This window comes from Kwoniella pini, chromosome 10 (genome assembly GCF_000512605.2).
Source record: "Kwoniella pini CBS 10737 chromosome 10, complete sequence".
Lineage (NCBI taxonomy): Eukaryota > Fungi > Basidiomycota > Tremellomycetes > Tremellales > Cryptococcaceae > Kwoniella > Kwoniella pini.
In genome coordinates this window covers 448,429-474,367 of record NC_091725.1, presented here as the reverse complement: position 1 = coordinate 474,367, position 25,939 = coordinate 448,429, and the positions used below count along the sequence as shown (strand labels likewise).

The window sequence follows — 25,939 nt, the reverse complement described above, 5'->3', positions numbered from 1 at the left end:
ATGCATAAAGATATATATGTATAATTAATGATCTACCAATCTAAACACCTATTAGTGTAATATCTGTTTTTTTTAGGATTTTTTCTTTGATTATATCCATACTGATGTTAAGATCCATTGATTGAAATATTCTATATAGCTTGGATTGTTCTTATCTATCTAGTCTGTTTCGATGAGCACTAATTCTAGACACTGATATCTATATGAGATAGATACAACATCAAACTAAATAGCTGGAGCAAGTATAGGAGCAGCATCATTTGAAGCATTTGTAGTGGAAGTACTCTGGGTAGTATTAGAAGTTTGTGTCGAAGATGAATTTAATCTTTGATCAATTTCAATTTTGACTTTTTCATATACTTCATCAATAGGTGGTGAAGAATCAATCTGAATTTCAATTTCATAATAGTCAGTTTGAGGAAAAAAAACAGATAAAAAGATTGACTTGAAAGGACATATCACAAATGAACATAATACTTACTTCAACAACTTTACCTAATTTTCTATAATAATCTACAACAGGCATAGAAGTTTCAACGAAAGTTCCTATAAAAGTATTTAAAAGTAAATTAGTTTTTATTTTATTTTTAGATATCATTTTCATTTAAAATGAAGATCACAATATAAACTCACTAAATCTTTTAACAATACTTTCTTTATTATCATCATCTCTTCCACTTGTTTTACCTCTTTCTAATAATCTTTCAAGTAAAATATTTTCATTAGTTGAAAAAAATAAAACAAAAGAAGATTTTACAACTGATTCATCAAATTTTAAAGCTTGATCCATTTTTCTAGGAAATCCATCAATTAAAAATCTTCCTTTACCATTTAACCATTCATTAGTTGTATTAGGTGGTGAAGCTAAAGTAGATGACATTGCATTTTCAAGTAACTTGATTACCCAAAAAATCATCAATTTCAAATATTAGCATTTCTTAAATCTGAAAATCTCATTATTGTCGAATTTAAATTTTGAAAAAAAAAAAAACAATTAATTCGCTCACTCACCTTAATTGTAACTTCTTGAGGAACAATTTTACCTTCTCTTATATATTCAGTAATTAATTCACCATATGTACTTCCAGGTCTATTTCTTTCTTCTCTTAATAAATCACCTGCAGAAAGATGTTTAAATTTATAATCATTTACTAATTTTTCACATTGTGTTCCTTTACCTGCACCTGGTCCACCTAAAACAAAAATAACTGTTACTTTATTTTGATCAAATACAGCTTTATCACTTAAAACTGCTGTTTCAGGTACACTTTTGGCATTTGATTCTTTTGGATGAGATGGAACGTTTTTCTCTTCAGTATGAGATGGTGTAGCATTTGATTGAGTGGAAGTTGTAGTTGTTTCAGGAGAATCTGAAGTAAAGGCTGATTTGACTTTATCGATTACGGTCATTTTGATTATTATTCAATTGGTGTTATCAAGGAAGGAGGCCAAGGTGGTTTGAGAAAGCAAAGTCAAGCAAAATGAGGTTGACTTATTATGGCTTCGTTTGATCTGAATTGACGTACACGTATAACGAGGTGGAGCAATCAGGTACAGATAGAGATATAAACAAACCCACTATCAAACGGAATCCAAAGTGGCACATTGACGATCACTCAATTTCCATCTTACAAAGCTAAAGTATTCTGCTCTATGCAAGGACGACAACATAAGTGTATGCATTGATGTGATGTGAGCACCGAGAATGACCCTCTATCGGTATGTATAATATCTCGAGATTCAGCATGCTCTATGAACAATGCCAGTACACCTAAGCGTCAAAGCTCACTTCATCCATGCGTCAGTCTATCCTCATGAACTCCAAGCATTTAGATAACCTGAATGATCGGCCTTTCTACAACAATCCATTTACTCGTCCTTTCCTCTTTCGTCCTTCTCAGCTGCATCCTCCAATGCTCTCTTAGCCATCATAGCCAATACCTCAGGCTTATCGGCAAACTCTATCAATCTTAATCGTAGAGCATAACAAACTATCACAACGATTGAAGATCAGCTTATAATCGCTTAAGTCGGGAATAAAATGAAGATCCCTATCATCAACTTACCCCTTTCTATCTTCTCTAACGATCTTGTAGTCTCCTCTTGTTTTTTTGATAATTTATAGAGCATATGCGGCGGTATACCATCGAAATGTGATTTCACTGTTCGTACAAAATCACAAACTTCCAAAGGGGTATTATGATCTCCAGTACTTAAAGCTAAATCAGTCCGAACTTATCAGTTAAAAGAATCTTGAAGACACAAGACAATCAAGAGCTGACCATTGGTAGCGTATCGCATCAATTCTCCCGTTAAATCCGACATTCCCAATATATAATCTTCAGGTGTTACGACTACGAGCTGCGTTCGGAGCAAAATTGATGTCAGCTTTCAGATTGATTTCTGATTTACCACTCTGATTCTCTAAACTCAGAGAGAATGAATAGGAATGAAGACATACAGATTGTCCATTCTCATCTGATAATGTCCTTTGAACCTCTTCGAGAGGTACAAGGGATTTATGTTCTAGGTAATATAAAAATGATAAACCTTCTATGTATTCTTCTAAACCAGGTGATCTAATTTGTTTCATTATATCAGGCACAATCCGTATAGTGTGTTAGAGTTTTCAAAAACTGAAAGCAATATGTTTTGATTTAGCAAATTGATAAAAACCACTCACACTTGTCTATTCCATCTCCAATATGCCTCTTTAGCTTCACTATCTCCACCATTCCCTATACTGTCCAACTCGTCCCTTATTTTATTGAACAATTTCCAAATTTCTCTTTCTTTACCTCTTCCTTCTTTTAGGCATTTCTCTTTCAACGAAGGTGAAAGGGAAGTGGCATTTCGATGTAAATGAAATATAAGTTTTTTTGATAATTGAGTTATTGATCTGGAAGTTATTATTAAACGTTCTCTTCTTTCGTTCTAGCTCATCTTCAAGTCAGCTCGCCAGACTCATCATATCAATAACAATGAATTCTTACATCTGTATCTAATTCTGATCGATATGATTCGAAAGTATTCATCAAATGTTGTTTTCTTGAAAGTGAAGAAGATGATGATCCAGCCTCTGAAGGCATTAAAATGTCTACATCTGCCATTTTTACTTGTGGTATCTTACGTCGAGTGGGTGAAAGTGGGTCTAATTCGCGAGCAGACATGAATGAATCTGAGGTTTTATTCTCTGTACCGACTTGCTATTATTTCAATTACATTATATTATCACAAATGATTCTCAAAGATACACTTTGACGTAAGAGAATCCGAAATATCAGCGGAGTAAGACCATAACTCCGGGAGGTATTATATGCTAACGCGCGTGATTGATTTTCGGATAATCATCATTCAGGACAACTACATAGATCATATACTTGAGACAAGCTAGCAAAAAGTGACTATAATAAGCATGTGTGGGAATACAAAGCTTAGCCTGATTCTTAAATTTATCCCCGACTATCAAAGTCAAACCAATGGGAAGAGCTGTGCAATATGTCATCTGATTAGATCAAGTCGTGTCAGATTAGTTATGTAGATCAAGGGATTGTCATTTTACAGTGGAGCGATATCACCGGATTAGCAGAAGTTACAAAGGAGTAAAGTTGACTAGTATATTCGTCATGACGTTTTCATCCGAAGCTATGCATTTATCAGACAGTATATAAGGAAGGCAATGATATGTCAAATTTTATTCTAGCACGAACATTGTTTTGCGAATATATAATCTTCACTCAATTACAATTCCCTCAAACTTAATTCGTTTTCTTCAGTAACTAAACTTGAAAGAGTATCACTATGATAGCTTTCTGGTCATTACTCCTTATTCCATTATTCGCATATGCTGCACCTTTAGTCAAGAAAGTAGACCAAGTAGCTTTCACGGGATATCGGCCTGAATATTACGTCGAGATTGCAGGATATAATATAGGATGGACAGGTGGTTCAGGTAATTATACCTTGTAAGTTCTTATTTCTTTCATCTTCAATTAGCAGAAAATACTCACATATCCTTACCATGGCATAGTACTGGAATTTTATCTTATCCAGGACAAAACATTACCAATGAAACCGTAATTTTTGATAATAAAGCTATTAAATCATATATCTACCACTTTGCCGATATTAATTCTTATCCATTCAACAGTAGCTTGTAAGTCAATTTGATCGCTTCCACATTAAAACTTGATTCCCTCGAGTCAAATATATGTTTTTTAGATTAAGGCTGATTCACAATAAAATGTATGATAGCCAATTCAGAATTGAAGATGCTGCTGATTTTTCACTTTTCGCCGAAAGTCCAACCCTTCCTATCGTTTCAAAGGAAGAAGCATACGGTACCACATCGGCAACAGCAGATTCTCCTGCTCAAACTGAGTGAAACCATCTCTGAGGTTCAGTAAATTCAATAAACCCGTTCGTCTTTCCATAAATCAATCCAAAGTATAATTCAGAAGAAGATCAGAAAACCTTCGTAGCATAATAAGTATAATACCTTATAAAGTCGCAAGTCTGTAGAATGAAGTGAAGAATAAGCAAATAATTATGCTCTTCAAGTATAATCTAAGTATATAGTATAATTAATTCATGTTCATATAATCTTGTCGAATGCAGTTTAGTATATATGTTCAAGAATTCCCTCGGTCATTGACCGAAGGGTAGTCATAATTCGATCTATCGCTTACAAAAGTCCGATCGTGCCTTGCAATCTTCTTACGTTTTAACAACAAGCCGCTGATAGGTAGGTAACCGGTTGTGAATCGTCATCGTCAATAAATGTGTCTCATAGCCCATGAGAATAGTTTTGTTCGTTCTGAAATTGTTTTCTGTACTTTACCTCTAAGCTCGATTTCTTCCTGATATCATATTGTTATATCACTTGCCCTGTTTAGCTGACATCTTGAGATTGACAAATCTCTTAAGCAACTACACAATGGATTACGCATATGCTTTATTAGATAAAGGTTATATACCTGATACTGCTCTTCGACCAGTCATTAGGCAATTATGTAGAAAGCGATTAAGAGAGATTGATCATGGTGAGTTGCTTTATCTAGCATGAAAAAGGCAGAGAGGGCTCGAAACTTGGTGAAGGGCCGGCCGAATCAAAGGCGAAAGACAGGTATTTTGTCTAGTCGAAAGGGATTCATGGCTTTGGGACACAAGGATGGCTCAAATTGGTACGAGGAGGATGAAAAGAAGCTAATACTTGTTGATGAACAGGATCATTCGGAGCAAATCACGCTGCAAAAATGGAATTTATAAAAGATTTATATAATAGACCAATCGCAACACATACCTCAGAAGCTAATGAACAACATTATGAAGTACCAACTTCTTTTCATTCATTATGTATGGGTCCAAGAATGAAATATTCATCTTGTCTTTGGACTGATCCAATAAATAATAAATCTGTTAAAACTTTAACAGAAGCAGAAGATTTAATGTTATCTTCTTATTGTTCTGATGCAAAACTTGGACTTGGTTTAAGAGGTGTAGGAAATTCAATTGATGGTGGTGAAATTGGTAAAGAAGGTGAAGGTTTAAAAATTTTAGATTTAGGTTGTGGTTGGGGTAGTTTAGGTTTATTCCTTGCTGAGGTGTGTTATAATTTATCCCGCAATCAAATTTTCAGAAGGGTTTTCAAACAATCAATAAATATCGATAGATAATTGACTTTTGTATAATTCATTTATATAGCATTATCCTCTAGCTCAAATTAAGATGCTTTCAAATTCTCGCACGCAAAAAGAATATATTGATTCGAAAGCAGCTGAAAAGGGATTCAATAATATAGAAGTTATAACTGGTGATGTAAATATATACGATTTTGAACAAAAAGAACAGTAAGTTTATTTTTCCATCAAAACTCAATTTTTCAAGATGATAAAATGATTTATTTATTTTTTTAAAAAAATAAAAAGATTCACACATATAATGTCAATTGAAATGTTTGAACATATGAAATCATATCCACAATTATTTCAAAAAATTTCAACATGGCTTAAACCAAAAGGAAATTTATTTATACATATATTTTGTCATAAATCACAACCATATCATTTTGAAGAAAATGATGGATGGATGTCAAAAACTTTTTTTTCGGGAGGTACAATGCCTTCTTTTGATTTATTTACATATTTTCAAAATGATTTAATTTTAAAAGAATCAAAATTTTTAAATGGTATTAATTATAGTAAAACTTTAGAAAGTTGGTTAATTAATCAAGATAAAAATGGTAAAGAAGCAATGAAACATTTAATAAATGTTTTAGGAGAAGAAGAAGGAAGTAAAACTTATTATAGATTTAGAGTTTTCTTTATTGCTTGTTCTGAATTTTTCGCTTTAGATGGTGGTGAAACTTGGGGTGTAGGAAAATATTTATTTGAAAAGAGGTAAACAAGATTATAATTGTTAAATCATATACAAAAAGGAAAATTCATAAAATAAATGATATAAATGCAAATATATATATAAAATCTTCTAAAACTGACTTGATCTATTTTATTCTATCCTTTTTAAACGAATAACTCATCTAAAAAACACTATAATCTTTTACCTCTTACACTAAGACAAACTACACTTAAACTAATTCCACCTAAAATAACAAAAATGAATACACTACGTATACTATCTAAATAAGCTAATTTAGCTTGTAAATTCATTATTGGATCTAAAAGTGGTAAAATTTCAGAAGGTTCTTGTATAATCTTTTGAACCAATTCAATGTTATTAGGAAATCTTGAAGAGAGAGAAGAGAAAAGTATAATTTGTTGAATACATGCTGAAATTGATAAACCGATTACTTGACCTAACGCTCTAGAAAGATAACATGCTGAAATTGCCAAAGAAAGTTCGGAAGGCTTTTAAAGAAGAGAATCAAATTTTATGAGTCAGTCAGTATAGCAGACACAACGAAATGCTTGAGGAATTTACTCACTTCTACGCAAGCTATCAACGAAGCTTAGATACGAAATATAACGGATCAGCTATGAATTCTCCAGATCTACCTAATGGTCAGAACACATACTTAATAAAGTTGTAATGGTGATACCACCACCTAAAGCACCAAAAGCCATCTCAATCCATAATTCGTTTTTATTAGTATTTGGACCCCAAAAAATGGTAAGTGATAAAGCTTGTAACCAAGGAATGAATGAAGCAATAGCTTGAAACCATTTATATTCTCTCCAATGCTAAAATTAACAAACATTAGTTAATTCCTTATCAAAACGTATAAGGAGTAAAGAATACTTACTCTCATATGCCATCCTGCGTATAAAGAACTAAATGATCCAACAATAGAACTTGGTAATAATAATAAACCAGTTTCTGATCCATTTAAACCTCTTGTAACGTGAAGATAAACAGGTTGCATATATAACTATATTGTTTTCTATTTATTAGCCTTTCATCTTTTTTTTTGTAGAAGGAATTGTGATTTTTCAAAACGTTTAAACTTACTCTTGAAAAATTTGATAAAGTAGTTAAAAAGAAACCAAAAAGAATCAATCTAGGTTGACTACGAGATAACATTGTAAGAGGTAAAATTGGATGTTGAGCTTTTTTTTCAACCCAAATAAATAATGGAAAAGTAATTAAAGCAGAAATGAAAAGTCCAAGTGGAAAAGGATGATTTAATTTATAATGTGAAGAAGTCCATAATGAAGATGAAGTTGAAAATGCCGAAATCTTGAAAAAAAGAACAATAACTCGTATTCAGCTTTTTATTTTTCAGAAAAAGATTTTATTTGTTTATTGATTAAATTGACTTACAGAAAATATTAATAAAATACTACCTAACCAATCTATTCCTTTCAATTTTTCCCAAATATTATTACCACCTAAATCTTCACCTTTTTCTCTATCTACATTAACTTTCCAAATAATTAAAAATAATGAAAATATAACAGGTGGAACTTGAATCCAAAATGCAGCTCTCCATCCTAATTTATCTGAAATTGCTCCTCCTACTACAGCTCCAAGTGCAGATCCTGCACCAAATAATAAATTTGTTCCACCTTGATACATTCCACGATCTGCAAGAGAGACTAAATCTGATATAATTATAGCCTTTAAAAAGAAACCCATTATCAGTAAGTTTGATTATCATTCATAGTAAAACCTCAGAATAAACTCACAGAAACAGTTAATATACCTCCACTACCTGCACCAGCAACGATTCTAGCAGCAATCATAAATCCCATAGAAGGTGCAAGTGCACACATAATAGTTCCAACTATATGAATTGCCAAATTTAGATTGTTATAACTTTTTATAATTAACTAAACTCACTCAAATAGAGATTAACAGCTAATAACATTACACCTTTTCTACCCATTACTTGAGCTAATCGACCATATAAAGGAGTCATAGCTGTTAAACCAAGTAAAAAACCTGTACCTAACCATGATGCCTAAATTCATACAATATTGTCAGAATGTATATCATTGTGTATATATAAAAATAATAAACTTAAGATGAAATAAGTAATACATACAAGTGATCCAGCATGAAAATAAGATCCAATTTCAATTGTTAAATTCGCTACTATCGTCATACCAAGAGCACCACAAAATACACTATTAAAAAGGAAATTTTTATTAGTCAAAATACCTTCTTTATGATATATTTCCCATTTAGACTTGATTTAATGAATCAACCTTAAACAAATCGATCTTGTTGTAAATTCATTTTAACCACTCACGCAAATGTTAATCCTAAAAAAATTGGCCATATTTCTTTGAAAGATTTATAAATTTTAACATCTTCTACTTTTCGTATAGATCCATCTTCGACCGCACCATAATTTGTTGTTTCGTTTGAAGTATTTATGTCATTTACAGTATTCTCCGATGAGTGTGATGACGAAGTTGAAGATTTTGTTCGTAATAAAGCTTGTCCTTCTCCTTCATTTGGCGATACCATGATATTCGTTTATTTACTTATATGAAATATGAAGATTTACCGAATTAGTTATTCAATCCAATCACGGGAAGTAGTATCTACCGAAAAGCTACAAGTTGGTTTCGAGATTATACGAAGTGAAGATTCTTTCAAGTAGGCATACAAGAACTCTGATGTGGAACTGAACCGTTTGTCATTCAACAAATAGGAAGTCTAGAGTAAGAGTCTAGAGCAAAAAAAACTCAAGTCGCCATCTCACGATTGCTCGCATTCGGTCAAATCCGATCATTTACCCTTACAATCAACAATCCCGAAAAACAGATGCGGGCAAATGCGCTGTACTAGTGAGTGTATCATTTTTGGCACGTCGGCACTGTATGCTCGTTGCATATCTCCGAGGTTCAGTATGACTTGTGACTAATTATGAATCTATCTTCTTTCTAAGGCATCTTCAGTATACCAATTGAGACCAAGTAAAGCTATATGAGCAATGTGGATCAGCAAGGACTGATTGGAAGCGAGTTACAAAAGGTCAAAAGCTGAGACGAGGTTCAATGACTGGGCTAAGTAGACTGAGTACAGACGAAGCACGAGTCTGTTGGTGATGAAGGTGATCAAATTCGAGCGGATATATACGCGCGAAGGTGAAAACGTGTATTGAAAGATTTCTTCCGAGACAATAGTCCTATCACGCAACTACCAGGTTTTTGTGATGAGAGTACAACTCACATGGCTCCTTTAAAGTCTTATGCTGATATCCTAATACGGCCAATCCACCAGCTTCTGCACTAAAATGATACCCAGTCTTGATGGGTAAATCGCACCATCTAGCAATAAAAGATCTTGAGAAATGTCCGTGAGAAAAGATAATTACGTCGGCGTAATCTGCTTCTTCCGGTTTGTCGGCGGCATCTTCGGCCTATCGCACATAGATGATTAGCAATTACCCGTTTCCTATCAAAAAGTGAAGATCGCAATGAGTCAGAAGGATTGTGGAGTGGACTTACAGCTTGATGAATTGCTCTGACTTTAGCAATTACTCTATCTACCCTATCAGTCATTTGTTGAGGTGATTCTCCTGGTGTCTCCCCAGGTGGACATCTGATAGTTCAAGATTCAATATCATAGCATGCCTGTAATATGGCTAAGTAAATAAGACATGTCGTCACTTACCCATCAGCCCAGATATCCCAATCTGCTTTATCTTTCCTGATATCTTTTGTAAGCATTCCTTCGTATTTTCCGTAATCCCATTCTCCAACATCAGGATCAGTAACGAAACTGCATTTGGCGGGTTTATTGTCCGCAAAGAGCTATAAGCGAGGTAGGTTGATTAGCATCCAAAACTAAGAAAAGAATTGGTATTTCTTATGGACTGTCTAGTTCTACCATGCTGGTCGAGGAGATGCGATGGGTTACAATGAGAGTTCTCAAAGCCCGTACAATTCAAAAAAAAAGCAATTAACGAGATATAGTTACTACTCACAAGCTCGGCAGTACGTTGAGCTCTTTGTCGTGGAGAAACGAAAACGTGTCGAAGGTGATTAGGGTTAATTAACTCTAAAGAGTCATACCGATGTATTAACAGTGTCTATCTTCAAAAATGAATAGTAATAATTTCATACTCACTTCCTTTACCCATCATCTTTGGGCTCATTTCTTTGACCATCTTTTCTCCATTTTCTGTAAGTGGAATATCAGTAACACCAGTCTAAGTGTAGGTGTAGTAGGCGGCATAATCAGTACATTTCATTATTTTGGAGCAGAATAAAAATACTAACGTGTCTACCATTTAATGACCATTCAGTCTCCCCATGACGAATTAAATAAACTCTTGGCATTCGTCGACCCATCTTGTTAGCTTTTCTATAATTGATTGCTGATCTATGATATGTTGACTGTTATGCAAATTTGACAGTAATGAATTAGGCCTTTTGAATCCTTTTTCCAACATCTAAGAGGATCCCGGTGAATTTAACCGAAAAAGAGCTAAATAGGAAATCTTCGTAATGATCAAAACACGTGCGATATACGTCATTGGGTGACAATCCTAATTACCTGTTTGCGGATGCACAACTACATAGCCCGGGCAAATGAGACTACGAGCTATAACGGCATTTCCTAGTTATCGCTCAATGCCATTTCAACGATATCCCAATACAAGTCAACTCAACTCAACTTAGGCCGCTTGTGCGACAGTCATGACGTGAAACTGCTATGCATATATGTACTTCGTTATCGACCTATCCGAACATTTTCGAGAAAGCTTTTCTTTCCTTCTCCTTCCTCTCTTTTCGTCTAAACTCTACATCTTTTAAAGCTTTCAAAACACCTGCATCTCCCGGAACACATTCCAAAGCAGCTTTCAAATCTTTCTCAGCTTCTTCTTCTTCCTTCTTTTGTATCTCAGCTAATGCTCTTCTGTATAATGCTTTTCCTTTTTCAGCGGGCGTTAGATCGTTTATAGCTAATGCTCGAGTTGTGAGTATCATTGCTAAAGTAGCGGCTGGTGGTGCACATTTCAAAGCTGCTAAAGCGGCATTTGTCAATAATGGGATACGTCTATCAATAGCAGCCTCAATATTAGTGTGATATCTAAAACATGATACGAAGTTAGATATTAACTCACGCTGATCTGAAGCCTTCGACTTGTTCTTTTGGAGCATCATCTGGTAATACGGGGTGTACATCTAGATATCGCAAAGCTTTTTGGTATTTGTCCAATGCGGTAGCGAATTGACCAGCTTTGAATTCTCTATTACAATCACCCTTTGGGTTAGAACATCTCTTTCGAGTGCGTGATGTACGCAGACCACTCACTTAGTACCGACATCCTTCAATTTTAAAGCTACACTCAAAGCTTCATCCGCCTTCTCAGCATCAATACCTTCTTCATCTTGAGGGTAATCCTACAACCACCTATGAGCTTCAAATTTGGAAGGATAAAGATGGAAAAAGATAGGTGGACTTACTTCCCATATGTCCTCACCACTACTCGCTTCCTGAGCTTTCTTCCTCTCTTCATCTTCTTTAGCAATATCTTCGGAAGTCAACACACCAGCAGCAGCAATCTTGACTTCTTCATTGGGTTTATCGGAAGTAGTAGGCAAAGCTTCTATTCGTCTTACTAAACCTTTATTGGATCGAACTCGTCCAAAAACCACATGCTTGCCATCAAGGTGAGGTGTAGGGACACTTTCAAAATCTTATTAGTGAGACTGATCATAACTTTCATTGATATCCAGGCAGTACTTACGTGGTGACGAAGAATTGAGAGCCATTGGTATTAGGACCAGCATTAGCCATGGAAAGTAACATGGGTTTATCATGTTTCAAGGTGAAATTCTCATCCTCGAACTATTGATTGTCAAGTAAGTGTTGACGTTTGCACACTATATGGTTGACTGGACTTACTTTTTCACCGTAAATTGATTCTCCACCAGTTCCATTTCCATTTGTGAAATCACCTCCTTGAAGCATGAAACTCTTGATACACCTATGGAAGATTGATCCTGCGTATGCTAATTTTCGGCCAGACGCATTTTCCTTATCACCCAAACAGAGGTGTTTGAAATTGTCGGCGGTCTATCAGTATGGGCCAAGGTAATGTTAGCAAGGTATTCAAAGCTGATTAATCAGGAGAGTGTCAGGTTAAAAGAGGAGGGCTAGTATGGGGCGCAAAAGAATGCGGATGAGGGCTGAACACGGTACGACTACGAAAGAATATAAAGAGAGGCGAGCAAGGAAGCGAGTGCGCCATGAACTCTGACAAGAAACGGGTGCTCACCTTTGGCACAACATCATCATATAACTCAAAGGTCAATCGGCCAGCCGGTGATCCAGCAATGGTGATATCGAAGTAAGTAATGGTGTTTGGCATTTTTCTGTGATTCTATAAAAAAAAAGAGAAAATGATCGCGAAGGAAGGGTAAGCGAGAGTAATAATATCTTAATGAGAATTACAATAGAGCTTCTTGTATTGTATAAAATGTGTTCTATCGAGATGTTGATGCAGAGTTTATTGATGTCTTTCGGTCGACATCAGAAAGTCAGATTCGAGCATTTTCTAGTAAGCGACATAATTTGCGGAGACTCCACAATTCACCTCCACTTCTACCAAACTTACTCTCTTTGATTCAGATAAAATATCAAGATGCATGCATAATGATACGGTATAGACGAATTTTGCCATATATGAACAAGCAGATGAAAATCTATGCTTCATGTTATTGAACTCAAATTATAATTTGGCTTTCACATATGGTTGATGATTTACTCCGCCACGATTAGTTACGCTTTTCAAACAGCAAGTAAGGTTAGTCTCGATGGAATGAATAATCAAGAATTGGCGAAATACACTTACAAGAAAGCTTTAAATGGATTCTTCAATGATAAAAAGGCAGCACCCTTTGTCAAGATTTGATTTCGATCAGCCAAAATCTTTTTTAAAATATATCTATACAATTTACCTTTGGTACGAAAACAACATCTCCAGGTTTAGCTATTAATTTCTTCCCATTTTGTATCATACTAAATCCAAATAGAAATTAATTAATCTACTATTTCTACTAGAATATGAATTTCGAATAATTAATAAAAAGGATAATTAACTTACTGCCATTCACCTTCTAATATATATTTCCACTATTAAAGCAATAAATAGAATTAGTATATGAGATTACATCCATGTAACAAATAGAACCGGATATTTAATCATGACCATCCTTTGTGAAATAAATAAGAGACTATTTGAATTAAACTCACCTCATTAACTGGAAAACTATCACTATTTAAATCTTGAGCTAATTCATCTTTAATAAAAATACCACCAGTATAAGGATTTTCATTTATTTCAGCTGAACCTAAATCACCTATTTACAATTACACAAAGATATTTAGCATAAATTAATTTGATATATGATTTTTTAATATCATTTCCACTAAATTCCGGATTCTCTTCAATAATATCCTCAAGTAATCTAAAAACCTTGGCAAAGAAACTTTAATTTTGTAAATTCTCTTTGACTTACATACCCATGCTCCAGGTTTTGTATTTATTAAAGGTAATTTATCAACATTTTGAAATATTTGAATTTGTTTATCACCGTTTGTCAAAGAAGACATATTTTGATATTTATCGGATTATTTTATTTGGAAAATTCTATTCAAGACATATGGGTTTAAATTGACGAAGACCATAGATTACCTTCTTTCAACTTCATGCATATCATCGTAAATGTCAATAACAATCTTTAAAGAAATACGATATATTGTTTACCTGATTAAGCGTCGGCTAATTCTTCTCAAAAATAGAATTTACCGATAATTACTTATCTCACCTATTAAAGCTCATTTATACTCACTACTATATTGAAAAAATACAATAAATGTATTTCGTTAATGCAACGAAAATTTTGATCAAAGGGTATAAATCATACATTCAAATCCTGTATCCTATTGCATATGGACAAATAACGAAAAAAAAGAAAATCAAGTCTAAAGAAGAAGGGGTAAAAAGAGAACAATGCAAAGATGATATGAATGAAGATTCTTGATAAAATTATAAGAATATGATGAGCTTTTCTTAAGCAGCTTCAGAATCTCTCTTCTTCTTCTTCTTTTTCTTTTCACCATCTACAACTACACTTGAATCTCCTACTTCATTATCATCTGCTCTTCGTTTCTTAGATTTCTTTTCTGAAGAATCTCCATTTTCTTCTGCTGCTTTCTTAGCTGCTTTGGCCTACATTCCCACAAACAAATCAAATCAGTAATTGTTCTTACAACTTTTCTGCTAAGCGCAGGTTGAATGACTTTCAACATTCAAAAAAGAAACAAAAATTAAACACTCACAGCCTTCTTAGCCTCCTTTCTAGCTTTCCTCTCTTCTTTGGTTTCACCAACAATCATACTTTCATCAGCATCATCCATAGTAACATCTCCAACAGCAGCTTCAGATTTTCTCTTCTTCTTCTTATCTTTCTTAGTTGGATCTGTATCTGATCCTTTTTCTGCTCGTTTCTCTTCTTTAACTTCCAATACAGCTTCTACAGCTTTTGCAACAGCACCAGCAGGTTGAGTAGGTAATAATCCATTAACACTATCTAATGGAACATTATCCGTTGTTGAATTGTATGATCCAGAAGCATTGGCACCAGCAGATAAATCAAATCTTGGTTGTTGTCTTCCATTTACACCAGATGTAACTTTTCTTACAGATTGTATACCAGCTTGATGTTCTAATGCTCTCAAACGAGACTCAAGTTTAACTCTATTCGTTATTCCTATTTCTGCTGAAGCTGCATCAGATCTAGATTCCGCATCCGATAAAGCATCTACACGAATCGATAATGCTGCTTTGGTAGCTACCATTCTTGCCATTTTACCCTTTAATTTTTGTGGTGCTTGACCAATCAATGATGCCTAAATCATGCATAGTACTGTAAGCATAGAATATCTGATACTGGTTCGTTTTGAGAAAAGAACTTACGTGATATATTAAACCGTATTTAGGAGTATCGTGTTTAGTTTTCAAAGCTCTGAACAAAGCTTTTTCAGCACCAAGGATTTGAACGGTTGATGCAGGATGTTTAGCGAGATTCATCAAAGATCCAGCGTGAGAGATTAATCGTGCTCCAACTAATTCACCAACCAAAGCAGTCAAGTTAGGTGCGATAGCTTGCATTCGGTTTCTAAGGTATTCGGAAAGTTGAGTTCGGTATTCGGTGATAGAGATAACTTGATCACACAAAGAATGGATATGAGCCATATCACTGTCGGAGATTTCGGTACCCATCGATAATTCTGCGGCAGCTTTAATGGTAGCTTCAAGATCTTCTGGAAGGATAAGTTCGAATGAAGTGGAAGATGCGTTTGTTCGGAAACCTATGTACATGACTTATCAGCCAATTCCTCCCTACCACGAAAGATTATAAAAGATTTAGCTCACCCATAGCTTTGACAACTCGAGCGTAAGCAAGGTTGTCGACGATGATTTTGGCCATTTCTGGGAAGTGCCAACCATACCATTCCTTTACTCTCATAGAGTAAATGTTGATTTCTTTGTCCAAATCATCTAAGAGAGCAATAGCTTGAATAACCATGGTATCTACTTTATCGGTAGAGAATTTCAACTTGAATCGGGATAGAGAGTGACCAAGACCTAATGACATAGTGTTCAAGTCTTTTTGGTCAACTCCACCTAATAAAGAGGCCAATTGTTGTCTGATACCTCTGTAGAGATCTTGGGTCGATGAGTCGGATAATACGGGAATAGAAAGTGTTTTGTTGATTGTTCCAGCTATTTACCATTAATAAACATCAGTACAAATCCTGATTCAATCAAAGTGAAGGTGGGGAGATGCTTCTGACTTACCTAATTTAGGATCAGAAACTACCAACATTTCTTCCAACTTTTTCTTCTTTTTCTTCTTTTCACCATCTTCACCTGCACCTCCAGCTGCTTCCGCCAAGAATTTGGAAAGAGAGTCGGTCAATCGACCATCTTGTATCGCAGTCAAATCTTCAACTGCGGTCGCTGTAGATGTGAATCTCTGTATGGCTTGGACTTTAAGGCTATGGTCGATATACGTCTCAGCTGAATGCTCAGATCCGGAAAGCGAGAAATGGGGAATTGATTTAAGTAGAAAGTCCTAAACTTACGCTTTATTGGCTCCTTCTGGTGTCTCAAATTCCTTCCACAAATCTTTCGAGTCAATCTTAGCATCATTACTTAACTTGAATACCACGAAACCGATGGAGGTTTCTGCAAGGACGAGCATGATGTTGTTCGTGTAATGACAAGTCTAGCTGGCAATGAATCAGGGTTTTGACGTTATCGTACTTTTGGCTGATTCTTGTGTTACGGTGACCTGGATGAAACTACTGGTCTATGGTTATATTTTTGATCTTCTTAGCCAGCGGTAGGCTTTCTTGATGAATTACCTAGATGATGAAATAAGATATTTGATCCTTGTTAATTGAATTTGGTGCTGTCAGGTTTTTTCAGAATTATTTCATCTGCAAAGTGAAATTGAAATTCGTACAATTGCAACCGATCATTATCAATCTATACTGGTTCCTGACTTTTCATTTGAAAAATATCCACATCATGATTAATGAGAAACTTATAATGGAGTTTTAATTGATTTCCGTTGGGATTCCTTTGATCTAGGTGGAGGTGTCCGCCCCCACATTTAATTACGTTCATCTACCTATATGAGCATATGAGCAAGCGTTGATTTCACCAAGACGATTACGAGTAATATGTTATAATAGTAGATCAATCAACATGAAATAAAGGTACATCAATCCATAAGCTTCTGATCAATTACACACAATCACACTATCAACTATCTCATACAGCATCTTACCTTTCTGCTTTACTTTTTATCAGCTGTTAAAGTTATTTACTTAGCCTATGGTGGTGACGTTCCAAAGGACTCAGAATCAGACGTCACTGACATCGACCTCGAAAACGACAAGATCGAATAAGAACGCGCAAAGAACACTTGATAAGCCCTCAGGAGACAGAAGAAAGAACAATAAAAGGCCAAGGCTTACGAGGCCATACATACGTAAGTAATATAGCTCGTGCCATGTCCAACATATTTATACACCTCTCTATTCCCTATTTCCGGTAAATCTGTCTTGCTCTGCTCAATTATAAAAGTTTTACACACAAGACTACCTAACACACAACTGCTGATGCTATCTGGTATTCTAGCAATCAACTTGCCCTTTCAACCGACCTCCTTACCTTCTTACGGAGCTGCAGCAGCTCTCGAATCAGGAGCATTCTCTTACGACGACGAGTATTACGAAGGTGAAGAAGATATCGATATAGAGGAAGAATTAGCTAAACTCGAAGACGAATATCTTTCCGGTATGTCTGATCTACCACTATTTGGTGTTTCATCGAACCACTCAGCCATCCCGAGTTGAGCCCGATCTGAAAGGACAGCTTACTGATTGTTCGTGTGCTTCGCTTGAATTCACCTTCTTTTCCTTAATGACCGAAACCTCGCCCCAATCACGCGCGTGTGGCCTATAGCTGAGGAAGAAGAGATTGATCTACAGATGATCGAAACTTGGCCAGCTGCCACGCCCAATAGGCTAGGTGAAGCGTATATCAAAGATGGAGTGACAAAACCATTGCAAGACGTGAGTCTCGATCCAGATGCTTTTCTGAGCTTTATCTCAAGTATCTGACTTGATTTCCTGAATTGCCTTTCCTACCATCTACGATGTCTGCGCCCTTCGCTCACTCGCTTTCTCGCATCTATCCTTACGTTCAACAATCCGATCTTCCACACCGGTCATCCTCCCGAAATTGGCCGTTCGAACATATCGCAACTCCCCCAATCGCATGTCCACCATTTGATCATGATCACCCGACTTCTCCCTTCCCCTCCAAACCATCTATTTCAATGGGGTCCTGGCCGTCCGCTCCCCCAATCAATAATCAGTCCGATGATACAAGGTTATCATATTTGGGTTTACCACTTTGCCTGCCCTACGAGGTAGAGACGTTGGCGGAGATGGATGATAAGCTTGAATTGATATGCTGTAGGTTGGTAGAATGTATCAAAGCTAGGGAATATGGTACTGGCTTTAAAGCGTGGGACAGTGCATTATCTACGTGAGCTTCCCTTCGTGTACTTATCAGCTTGTCCAACTAGAAGCTTACTTTCGGTGCGTAGCTGGGTGAGTATGGGTTATCCTATGAAAAGGGACATCAAGATCAAGTTGATATTTGTCTACTATGAACTTATGTGTAAGCTATCAACTGGCATGGACATGATGCAGGGAATTGATGGTGATTGCGTAGTCATCCCGGGCCTCTCATCTTCGTTCATTGAGGACGCAAGTAATCAATTGATCAGCCTATTGAAGTATGTTTTCAGATCGCATATATGCGTGATTCAGCTGACTCTGACTTCAGTGACCGCTCGCTCACCATTTACGACTTCCGTATTCCATGGCGACCATTATACGATGCGTTGTACACCGAGCTTTTCCCACATCCCAACAAGCTAGCTCGACATTCTGTCAACTTAGCTCCCTCCTTCCTCAATGTAGCCGAGACCGCTCAACGATTCTTTCACCCGTCAGATGTCGATGAGATGTTAGAAGAGATCTTGCCGAAGTTACAGCTGTCGATGGACTCTATATTGGCAACTCAGGCATTCTTGGTTCACTTCTTGCCTATTTCGCATTGTCAGAAATGGTTGCCAATCAGTGAGTACCACGTCTTTTGAAAACATCTACTAGCGCAGACTAATCGGGTGGAGTAGTATTTCGATTATGGCACGGTTTGAATAGTGGCTTCTGGGATGATCAAGCTTCAGATTTGATGGGTCAATTGGCTATTGCACATGTCGACCCTGGAAAATCTGACCCCTCAATTGTCAATCGAATCCCGAAAGGAACTCACAATACACCAGAAGAAGAACTCAGCAATCCCAGTGTTAAAAAGCGATATAGGCTACACAAAATCCGATTGTTGGAAGTAGCTGGAGAAGTGGAAGAGGATGAGGATGGCGTTTCTTTCTGGGCCAAAGAAAGCCTGTTACCACCCGATGATAATTTAAGCGATCCGACTTGGGCAGGGATTAGGAAGGATGTCGGTATATTCACTGATCAAGAGTTTGAATTTCTAATGTCCAAGTGTTTGAGGTCACTCAGTAAGTTCCTGTCATATGTATATGAGCAGCGTGGGGATGATACTGACCTTGTCCGCAGATGTTCCGGTCGGAGGCAGTATAGCCTCTCAGAATTCCATGTCTGTCACACTCGCGGACACCCGAACGTCAAAGAAGATCCTGGACGCAAAGAAACCGATAGATAGAGTTCAGTCTTTAGCCGAGACGATCATCTTCTCCATGTCAGAAGATTCACCATTTATTACTCTTCCATCAGAAGCCGCCACTCCAGGTACCGCCACGCCAATTCCTGGCTCAGCTCATAGCTCCACACCTATACAACCAGCCATATCGAGATTACAAAACGGCTCATCTATGGCTCGGAATGTAAGTAGTGACAGTCTAGCAGTTGCTGGACAGAGATCAGAGAGGAACAGGAGGTATTTGGCCGGAAGTAAAGCTTTGGACCATCTCAGTAAACTGTTAACAAGTTGTGAAACATTCTTTCATCCTTCAAACTCTGGCCATTGGTCTGTCTTCCTCACAACCTTCTTGTCACACCTGGCGAGCAACTTTGTTGAGAGATGGAAGTCTGAGGAAGAACCCCAATGTCGAACTCCCGCTTCTTGGCGACTCACTCCCGCTATCAAGAGGGAGTTTGTTCTTTGCTTGAGACCGCTAGCATTAACTTCCATGTTCAACAAGGTGAGTCCGCTCTCTTGTATTGAGGCGTGCTTGACTGACTTTGTATTGTAGGACATGAACTCGGTTACACCAGCTGTATCGGCATTGAAGAAGCTTGCACTGTTAGAACCTGATCTCATCATGCCAGCAATGATGGAACGTGTTGTACCATCCTTACAGGGTCTGGAGGAGACACAACGTACGCCAGCCGTGACTTACGCATTGACAGCTCTTTTCCAACCACTTGCTGCCAGGCAGATATGGCGGTTCGGAGGGATGTACGTTGCCGACATCTTCGCACTGCTGCTTCCTGGAATCGATTTGAATGATCCTGCGAAAACAGGGTTGTCATGTATGGCCATCTCAAGTATGGCAGAAGTCATACATATGGCCGATATATCTGATAACGATCAAGACGATTCTACCCCCGGACCGAGAGCTGTGAGATCCAAGCCTAGACCAAACGTGGAGGATGACCCCAATGATCCGGTCCAGCATGAGATGGAAGATCTCAGTCTTGGAGAAGTTAATGACAGGGTCAGGTTCGCAACTTCGGCATTCAGGGATTGGGTACCTGAGTTTCTCGGTCGAGTCCTGCTTTTATTCAGCAATCTACCTGAAGAGGGTGGGAAGACTGGTAGAGCTGGTGGAAAGACGGAAGCATTGACTCTGTCACATGTCATGGTAAATCGTTTTCCCCGCGTTGCCAAATCAAGCTTCTAGCTGATTATCCTGAATACAGCACGCTTGTGCAGGGGTCTTCGCAGCACTGGATGATAAGCTATTCGATGCTGCTCTAGACCAAATCATCGAATACGCTACAACTACCTGTCGAGCCAACGCAGTGGATGCAGTCGGGGAACTCATTAGACACTTGGCTTTCGCCAACACTGCAAAAGTCTTCTCCAGGCTCTTCCCCATCTGTCGTCAGAGGATCATACACGAACTCAAGACTGGCGCTTCGTCATTAAGGACGACCACTACTAGTATTCCACTCCCTGCCGATGCGGGTCTACATTGGTGGCAGTCTATACTGTATGGTACACTTGTACCAGGGAGGGTAATCGTGAGTGCAGTGAAGTCATGCTTTTTGCAGGACCGCCACATGTTGACATCAATATATGGTCGCAGCTTTCCGATCAAGAGACCAGAGGGCAATACATCGAACTATTGAAGATCATGATAGATTCAGCTTTGTCTGAAAGAGGGTGGCAGTGGACCGGTAAAATTGTTGAGAAATCTATCAGCGCATTGACAACAATCTTCTTCAAAGATATGAGGTTTTTGAATGATGACGTGTACCAAAGCGAAGGTATGGTGAAAATTCAGCTGACAGGATCCTCTGAGTCATTGCTAATTAACCTTTCATTTCAAATAGATTTCAAGCGAAACCACATCTTATATTGGGGCAAATTGTACAGATCAGCCGAAGTCAAACCGCGGTGGCGAGTTCCCTCCGAGGAAGATATTGACATGGCTCTTGAGATCATTGGAATAGCTGACCAGGCTACCGGAAAGCTCAATGACCTGCTCGAAACCCCGTCATTTGGTGACAAAGTCTGGAGTAACGAATTCTGCCGAGCTATCAATGTGGTTGACAAGATTCTAAGGGGAACTTATAATTTGATCGCCGAGATAGAAAGCAGAAAGACAGGTAGTGTCAAGGGCGGGTCGTAAGTCATGACTATTACATCTAAACAAACTTATGGCTTCTAATCGTTTCGGTATCATAGCTATCTACCGCAAGAGATCGTTACCCTTCTGCCACCCTACAAATCGGGATTGATCCTTACCAATGCGGATGATCCTCGTTATCAACAGGTCGCAGCTTTCAGAAACCGAGTTGGAGAGACTCTTCATAAGGCCGCAACAGCGATGCGAACAGCCGGTCAATCTGATAATTCGGTCGAGACCGTCAAATTCCTGGTCACAACGATTGGTACATATCTTACCGCGTACGGCATTCGATCCAAGCAATTCCAAAATAATCAAATTGCGTATGCTGGTATGATGTCAACCAAGAAGACATACGAGTCACAAAGAAAACATCAGAGATCACTTCTTCTGGGAGTCGCATCAGTTGCACATCAACACCGACTGGCCGCCTTGGCTCATAATCGAGTACGATCAGAACTAGATGATAGACTCATTGTCAGCCTACTGAATTTCTGTCTATCTCCTTTCATGAGAGTAAGAAGATCATCCCAATCCACTCTTGATACAGTGGCCAAGCTATATCGAGGAACATGGGTCCTATGTTTCCCTACACTATTCGATGCACTTCAACCCGGAACTGATCCTGACATAATGAAAGGTGCTCTATATGTGTTGCGATACAATCCTATAGGTCTCCATAGAATTGCTCAAGACTGGAGACAGCTACTTCAACTTACCGAATGTCTTCTGGGTGCTCATCATGAAAACAAAGCCTCCGTGCAAGCTTTGGTTGGTAAAGCCACGGACGAACTGATTCAGCGAATCAAGGAGCCGGTAACTTTCAATTTGGATTTACGGACCGAGAAGGTTCACGCCGCCGTGGACGACCTCATTTCGATAATCGATCAAAAGCCCAGTGAGGAGGTTGTGAAGAAGGTCCAACAAGGAACGAAAGATAGATTGAAGCAGCAAGACGAAGCATGGGATATATTTGTTGACCGCGTATTGGCTATAGCAAATGCACCTGGTCTGAATTGGAGATATGTCTTGAATGCTAGTCGGTTCCTTCTAACTGTAATGAGAAGGGATAAACCCACCGACTTGAGATTGGCCAAATTCTTTATGGGTAATGTGCAGAATCCACATCCTAGAATCAGGGACTATGGGACTGTGTAAGTGCCTTACATCTTAACTCATGGTATTAGCTAACATCCGTCGATTTGTAGAGGTGTCACCCGAATGCTATTCCACCTTGCCCTTCGTTCACTGTGCCAAGGATCAGAAGAACTATTATTCCTCGAAGAACCAATCGATATTTTCACAAAAGATATCGAGTTGACCGAGACTTCGCCTGCACTTACTCAAAAGTACTTGGCTTCTTTCAAGGAACCTCTACCGCAAGATGAGACTCAAGCTCTCTTGCAAGATAGGCAAGACACTGGATGGTTGGCCTGGGGTAAGAAGATCGAAGTTTCCCGATTAAGTGGCTGGGAAGAGCTTGGTTGGACATGCGAAATTCCATCCATTGAGGGGAAAAATCTCATCGAGGATATGTTGGCTGAGAAAGATTGGTGGGCCAAGGTATGTTTCGTTGTCTCACACGGATACTTCATTCGCTGATTGATCGGTCGACAGCTTGCCGATCATTGGGCTCAAGAAAATGAACGTAATTACCCTTCAGCAACTCATATAGATTTCATTCTTGCCTTATCCCAAACATATGGTCCTCGAATTTATCATGTGATTAGAGCTCTTGTTGAGAATTATTTAAACGAAATGGAAAGTACCAAGATATATGACCGAAACAAGACAAGAGCCATGTGGGAATTCCTCGCTGGTTTGGCAAGAGGTGCGGCGGAATGGGGTGGGAAGGACCGCAAGGAATTTTGGGATTGGTTCGGAAGTAAATTAGGGGAATTGTACGGAAATATCAGAGTTGATACCGTCAAGTAAGTTTCGAACTATCAATCCGGATATTTGGGCTAGGCCTGACTAGGATCGTCAACCCCCATAGATGCTGGGATATCTCAATCGAGTATTTACTTTGTGATCAAGATCCAAGGCGATACAAACCACTTGTAGACTTTTGTATCAATACTGCTCTTAGTGCTGATTTCCAAGGTGGATCGGCGTTTGAGTGTGAGTTCAATCTCCGGAGATAGTGGAATTGATCGCTGATTCGACGAACCCAATATAGTGACTAGAAGGGTACAACTAGTCCGATCAGTCATCCGATGTTTGCAATGGCGATTTAACGCCTGGGCAGATGATTTTGTTGAATTGTACTTCAAATCTATCGATTGTCCCTACGCGGAAGTACGAGGCTCAATGTCGTCTGTCTTAAACGCTATTGACCAATTGAAGGTGCGTACTTCGTGATAACGCCGATCAGAGAGAGCCTCCAACTGATTCTCACAAATTGGGTCGATTAGTTTTACCCCTCCTATCCCTCAGCGGCGCTTTTGATAGCCGATATCCTATCGGATCCGAACGACGAGAAAGATCTTATGCGCATTCGTAGCGGACGATTCATGCCACAGCTACAGAGCATCATGAACTCTCTACCGGAATTGAAGAAAGATAGACCACATGGTCCGAATGCTGTTCTATCAACTCACGATGCCAGCGCGTCTACAGGTCAGTCAATTTTAACCTGACATAGTTCGAGATGAACATTCAGCTGACGAATAATTAGCTCTGGGCTGGCTATACGTCGAGCTGTCTGACGTGCACGCGGTCGCTGCATTCCCTTATATTATTCCGATTTTGTAAGCCGCTCACCATTCATTGATCTGTCCCGATGAAGCGAGCTGATCAGTGGGCAAAAGGCCTGCCATATTTGAATTGAGAGAATTGAATGATAATGTCGATCTTCAACGTTTAACTGGTAAACTCTTGGCTTTCATACCATCAATCACACCTGCTTTAGACCTAATCGAACCTTTGATGGCTTCTTTGATATCCATTCTTCAAGACTCAACGGTAGGTTTTCATTTCCTAGACACCATCCATAGTGATAGCAGCTGATAGACTAATTGCTATCAATAGTCATGGCGAACCAAGATACACAGTATGCCCGTATTGAGTTTGGTGTACTTCAGAAATTTGAGCTTGTTAAGCGAACCTTGTAAGGCTAAGTGTCTTGATGTGAGTTGACCGTTCCAAGTCGGTAAGAAAGCAGCTGACTCATACTTTACGTCCAGGTCGTATCGGCGTGCCTGAGAGATCCAAATCAAGAAGTGCGAGAGATTGCCTCATCGTGAGTTTCACCTTTTTTCCTTTTTTCACCATTGATTTCGAGTGCAATGCTGATAGGCGTTCTTAACAGCACTTTGAGTGGATTTTTGAGATGTTCACAACGATCAATGGTTGTTGTTCTAAAAGATCGATTTGCTCGAGAGATCAAATCAACAGTTCTACCTAAACGTCGAGATGCACCTGGACAGATCAACCCCGAATATCAAGCTAAACTAGTACAGCTTCATGGTGCTGTACTTGGTGCCACCGCCTTGTAAGTTATTTAATTGCAAACCGCAATAAACCCTTGGAGCGGATGAGCTGATCTATTCAATTACGAATAGAGTTGAAGCTTTCCCTTATACTGTACCTAAATTTATGCGTGAGTCTAACTCATCCATCAGCTGCCAAGGTCGCTTAGGCTAATGATTTTTACTGTTGTTCCAGCTAAATTACTGGCTGAAGTACTTGCCCCTAGAGTATCTGATCCTGCGCCAATCTCAACTACGATAAGATCATGCGTTGCTGTGAGCTCTCTTTTTAATCAAAGTCGGTGTTTGGGAATGAAGCTCATACTCTTGTTCGTCTCTACAGTCATTCAAGCGTACACATGAGAAGTATCAAGATAAATTCTCCGAGGATGAATTGAGCGCTATGAATTATGCTCAAGCTGGTAATTCATATTGTGAGTGTTTCATATTAGTATTTGCTATTTAAGTTATAAACTCATTTTGTTCTTGCCATACTTGTAGATGTCTAATCGTCTCGACGAACACTGAAGGGAAGAAGTATGGAAAAAACGAGATGAA

General features: G+C 38.2%; 10 protein-coding genes across 10 annotated transcripts; 3 read left to right on the top strand and 7 right to left on the bottom strand.

Annotated features, from left to right (window-relative positions):
- Positions 1-225: 225 nt before the first annotated feature.
- I206_106978 (uncharacterized protein) lies at positions 226-1,410 on the bottom strand (the record flags this gene model as incomplete). Its single annotated transcript, XM_019157200.1, has 4 exons — positions 226-387; positions 482-546; positions 634-895; positions 1,012-1,410. The coding sequence occupies 4 exons, from the start codon at positions 1,408-1,410 to the stop codon at positions 226-228; spliced, it is 888 nt and encodes a 295-aa protein (XP_019009918.1).
- A 459-nt stretch (positions 1,411-1,869) lies between these two features.
- Positions 1,870-3,110, bottom strand: I206_106977 (uncharacterized protein; the record flags this gene model as incomplete). Its single annotated transcript, XM_019157201.1, has 6 exons — positions 1,870-1,991; positions 2,067-2,219; positions 2,283-2,361; positions 2,462-2,579; positions 2,684-2,934; positions 2,994-3,110. The coding sequence occupies 6 exons, from the start codon at positions 3,108-3,110 to the stop codon at positions 1,870-1,872; spliced, it is 840 nt and encodes a 279-aa protein (XP_019009919.1).
- A 691-nt stretch (positions 3,111-3,801) lies between these two features.
- Positions 3,802-4,384, top strand: I206_106976 (uncharacterized protein; the record flags this gene model as incomplete). Its single annotated transcript, XM_019157202.1, has 3 exons — positions 3,802-3,965; positions 4,031-4,156; positions 4,255-4,384. The coding sequence occupies 3 exons, from the start codon at positions 3,802-3,804 to the stop codon at positions 4,382-4,384; spliced, it is 420 nt and encodes a 139-aa protein (XP_019009920.1).
- Positions 4,385-4,936: 552 nt separating this feature from the next.
- I206_106975 (uncharacterized protein) lies at positions 4,937-6,402 on the top strand (the record flags this gene model as incomplete). Its single annotated transcript, XM_019157203.1, has 4 exons — positions 4,937-5,042; positions 5,227-5,603; positions 5,704-5,849; positions 5,928-6,402. 4 exons carry the CDS (start codon positions 4,937-4,939, stop codon positions 6,400-6,402), a joined length of 1,104 nt encoding a protein of 367 aa, XP_019009921.1.
- A 146-nt stretch (positions 6,403-6,548) lies between these two features.
- I206_106974 (uncharacterized protein) lies at positions 6,549-8,931 on the bottom strand (the record flags this gene model as incomplete). Its single annotated transcript, XM_019157204.1, has 10 exons — positions 6,549-6,866; positions 6,944-6,966; positions 7,034-7,199; positions 7,262-7,387; positions 7,468-7,695; positions 7,780-8,076; positions 8,145-8,242; positions 8,299-8,419; positions 8,504-8,585; positions 8,711-8,931. 10 exons carry the CDS (start codon positions 8,929-8,931, stop codon positions 6,549-6,551), a joined length of 1,680 nt encoding a protein of 559 aa, XP_019009922.1.
- Positions 8,932-9,339: 408 nt separating this feature from the next.
- On the bottom strand, positions 9,340-10,763 carry I206_106973 (uncharacterized protein; the record flags this gene model as incomplete). Its single annotated transcript, XM_019157205.1, has 7 exons — positions 9,340-9,389; positions 9,640-9,829; positions 9,918-10,011; positions 10,084-10,223; positions 10,397-10,470; positions 10,540-10,621; positions 10,692-10,763. 7 exons carry the CDS (start codon positions 10,761-10,763, stop codon positions 9,340-9,342), a joined length of 702 nt encoding a protein of 233 aa, XP_019009923.1.
- A 390-nt stretch (positions 10,764-11,153) lies between these two features.
- Positions 11,154-12,790, bottom strand: I206_106972 (peptidyl-prolyl cis-trans isomerase D; the record flags this gene model as incomplete). Its single annotated transcript, XM_019157206.1, has 7 exons — positions 11,154-11,472; positions 11,540-11,665; positions 11,731-11,819; positions 11,883-12,105; positions 12,167-12,267; positions 12,325-12,495; positions 12,698-12,790. The coding sequence occupies 7 exons, from the start codon at positions 12,788-12,790 to the stop codon at positions 11,154-11,156; spliced, it is 1,122 nt and encodes a 373-aa protein (XP_019009924.1).
- A 360-nt stretch (positions 12,791-13,150) lies between these two features.
- On the bottom strand, positions 13,151-14,034 carry I206_106971 (uncharacterized protein; the record flags this gene model as incomplete). Its single annotated transcript, XM_019157207.1, has 6 exons — positions 13,151-13,205; positions 13,274-13,317; positions 13,380-13,440; positions 13,526-13,554; positions 13,675-13,781; positions 13,941-14,034. 6 exons carry the CDS (start codon positions 14,032-14,034, stop codon positions 13,151-13,153), a joined length of 390 nt encoding a protein of 129 aa, XP_019009925.1.
- A 460-nt stretch (positions 14,035-14,494) lies between these two features.
- I206_106970 (nucleolar protein 58) lies at positions 14,495-16,691 on the bottom strand (the record flags this gene model as incomplete). The annotated part of the gene is made up of 6 exons (XM_019157208.1): positions 14,495-14,653; positions 14,764-15,333; positions 15,401-15,795; positions 15,860-16,210; positions 16,286-16,485; positions 16,573-16,691. The coding sequence occupies 6 exons, from the start codon at positions 16,689-16,691 to the stop codon at positions 14,495-14,497; spliced, it is 1,794 nt and encodes a 597-aa protein (XP_019009926.1).
- A 925-nt stretch (positions 16,692-17,616) lies between these two features.
- On the top strand, positions 17,617-25,890 carry I206_106969 (uncharacterized protein; the record flags this gene model as incomplete). The annotated part of the gene is made up of 27 exons (XM_070203435.1): positions 17,617-17,794; positions 17,963-18,072; positions 18,378-18,550; positions 18,612-18,685; positions 18,740-18,803; positions 18,854-19,149; positions 19,206-19,595; positions 19,654-20,258; positions 20,310-20,921; positions 20,980-21,303; positions 21,369-21,549; positions 21,616-21,910; positions 21,971-23,065; positions 23,120-23,474; positions 23,529-23,842; positions 23,908-24,032; positions 24,091-24,257; positions 24,326-24,530; positions 24,589-24,661; positions 24,722-24,875; positions 24,942-25,040; positions 25,097-25,152; positions 25,222-25,404; positions 25,475-25,512; positions 25,578-25,657; positions 25,725-25,815; positions 25,883-25,890. 27 exons carry the CDS (start codon positions 17,617-17,619, stop codon positions 25,888-25,890), a joined length of 6,345 nt encoding a protein of 2,114 aa, XP_070059536.1.
- Between the last annotated feature and the right edge of the window lie 49 nt (positions 25,891-25,939).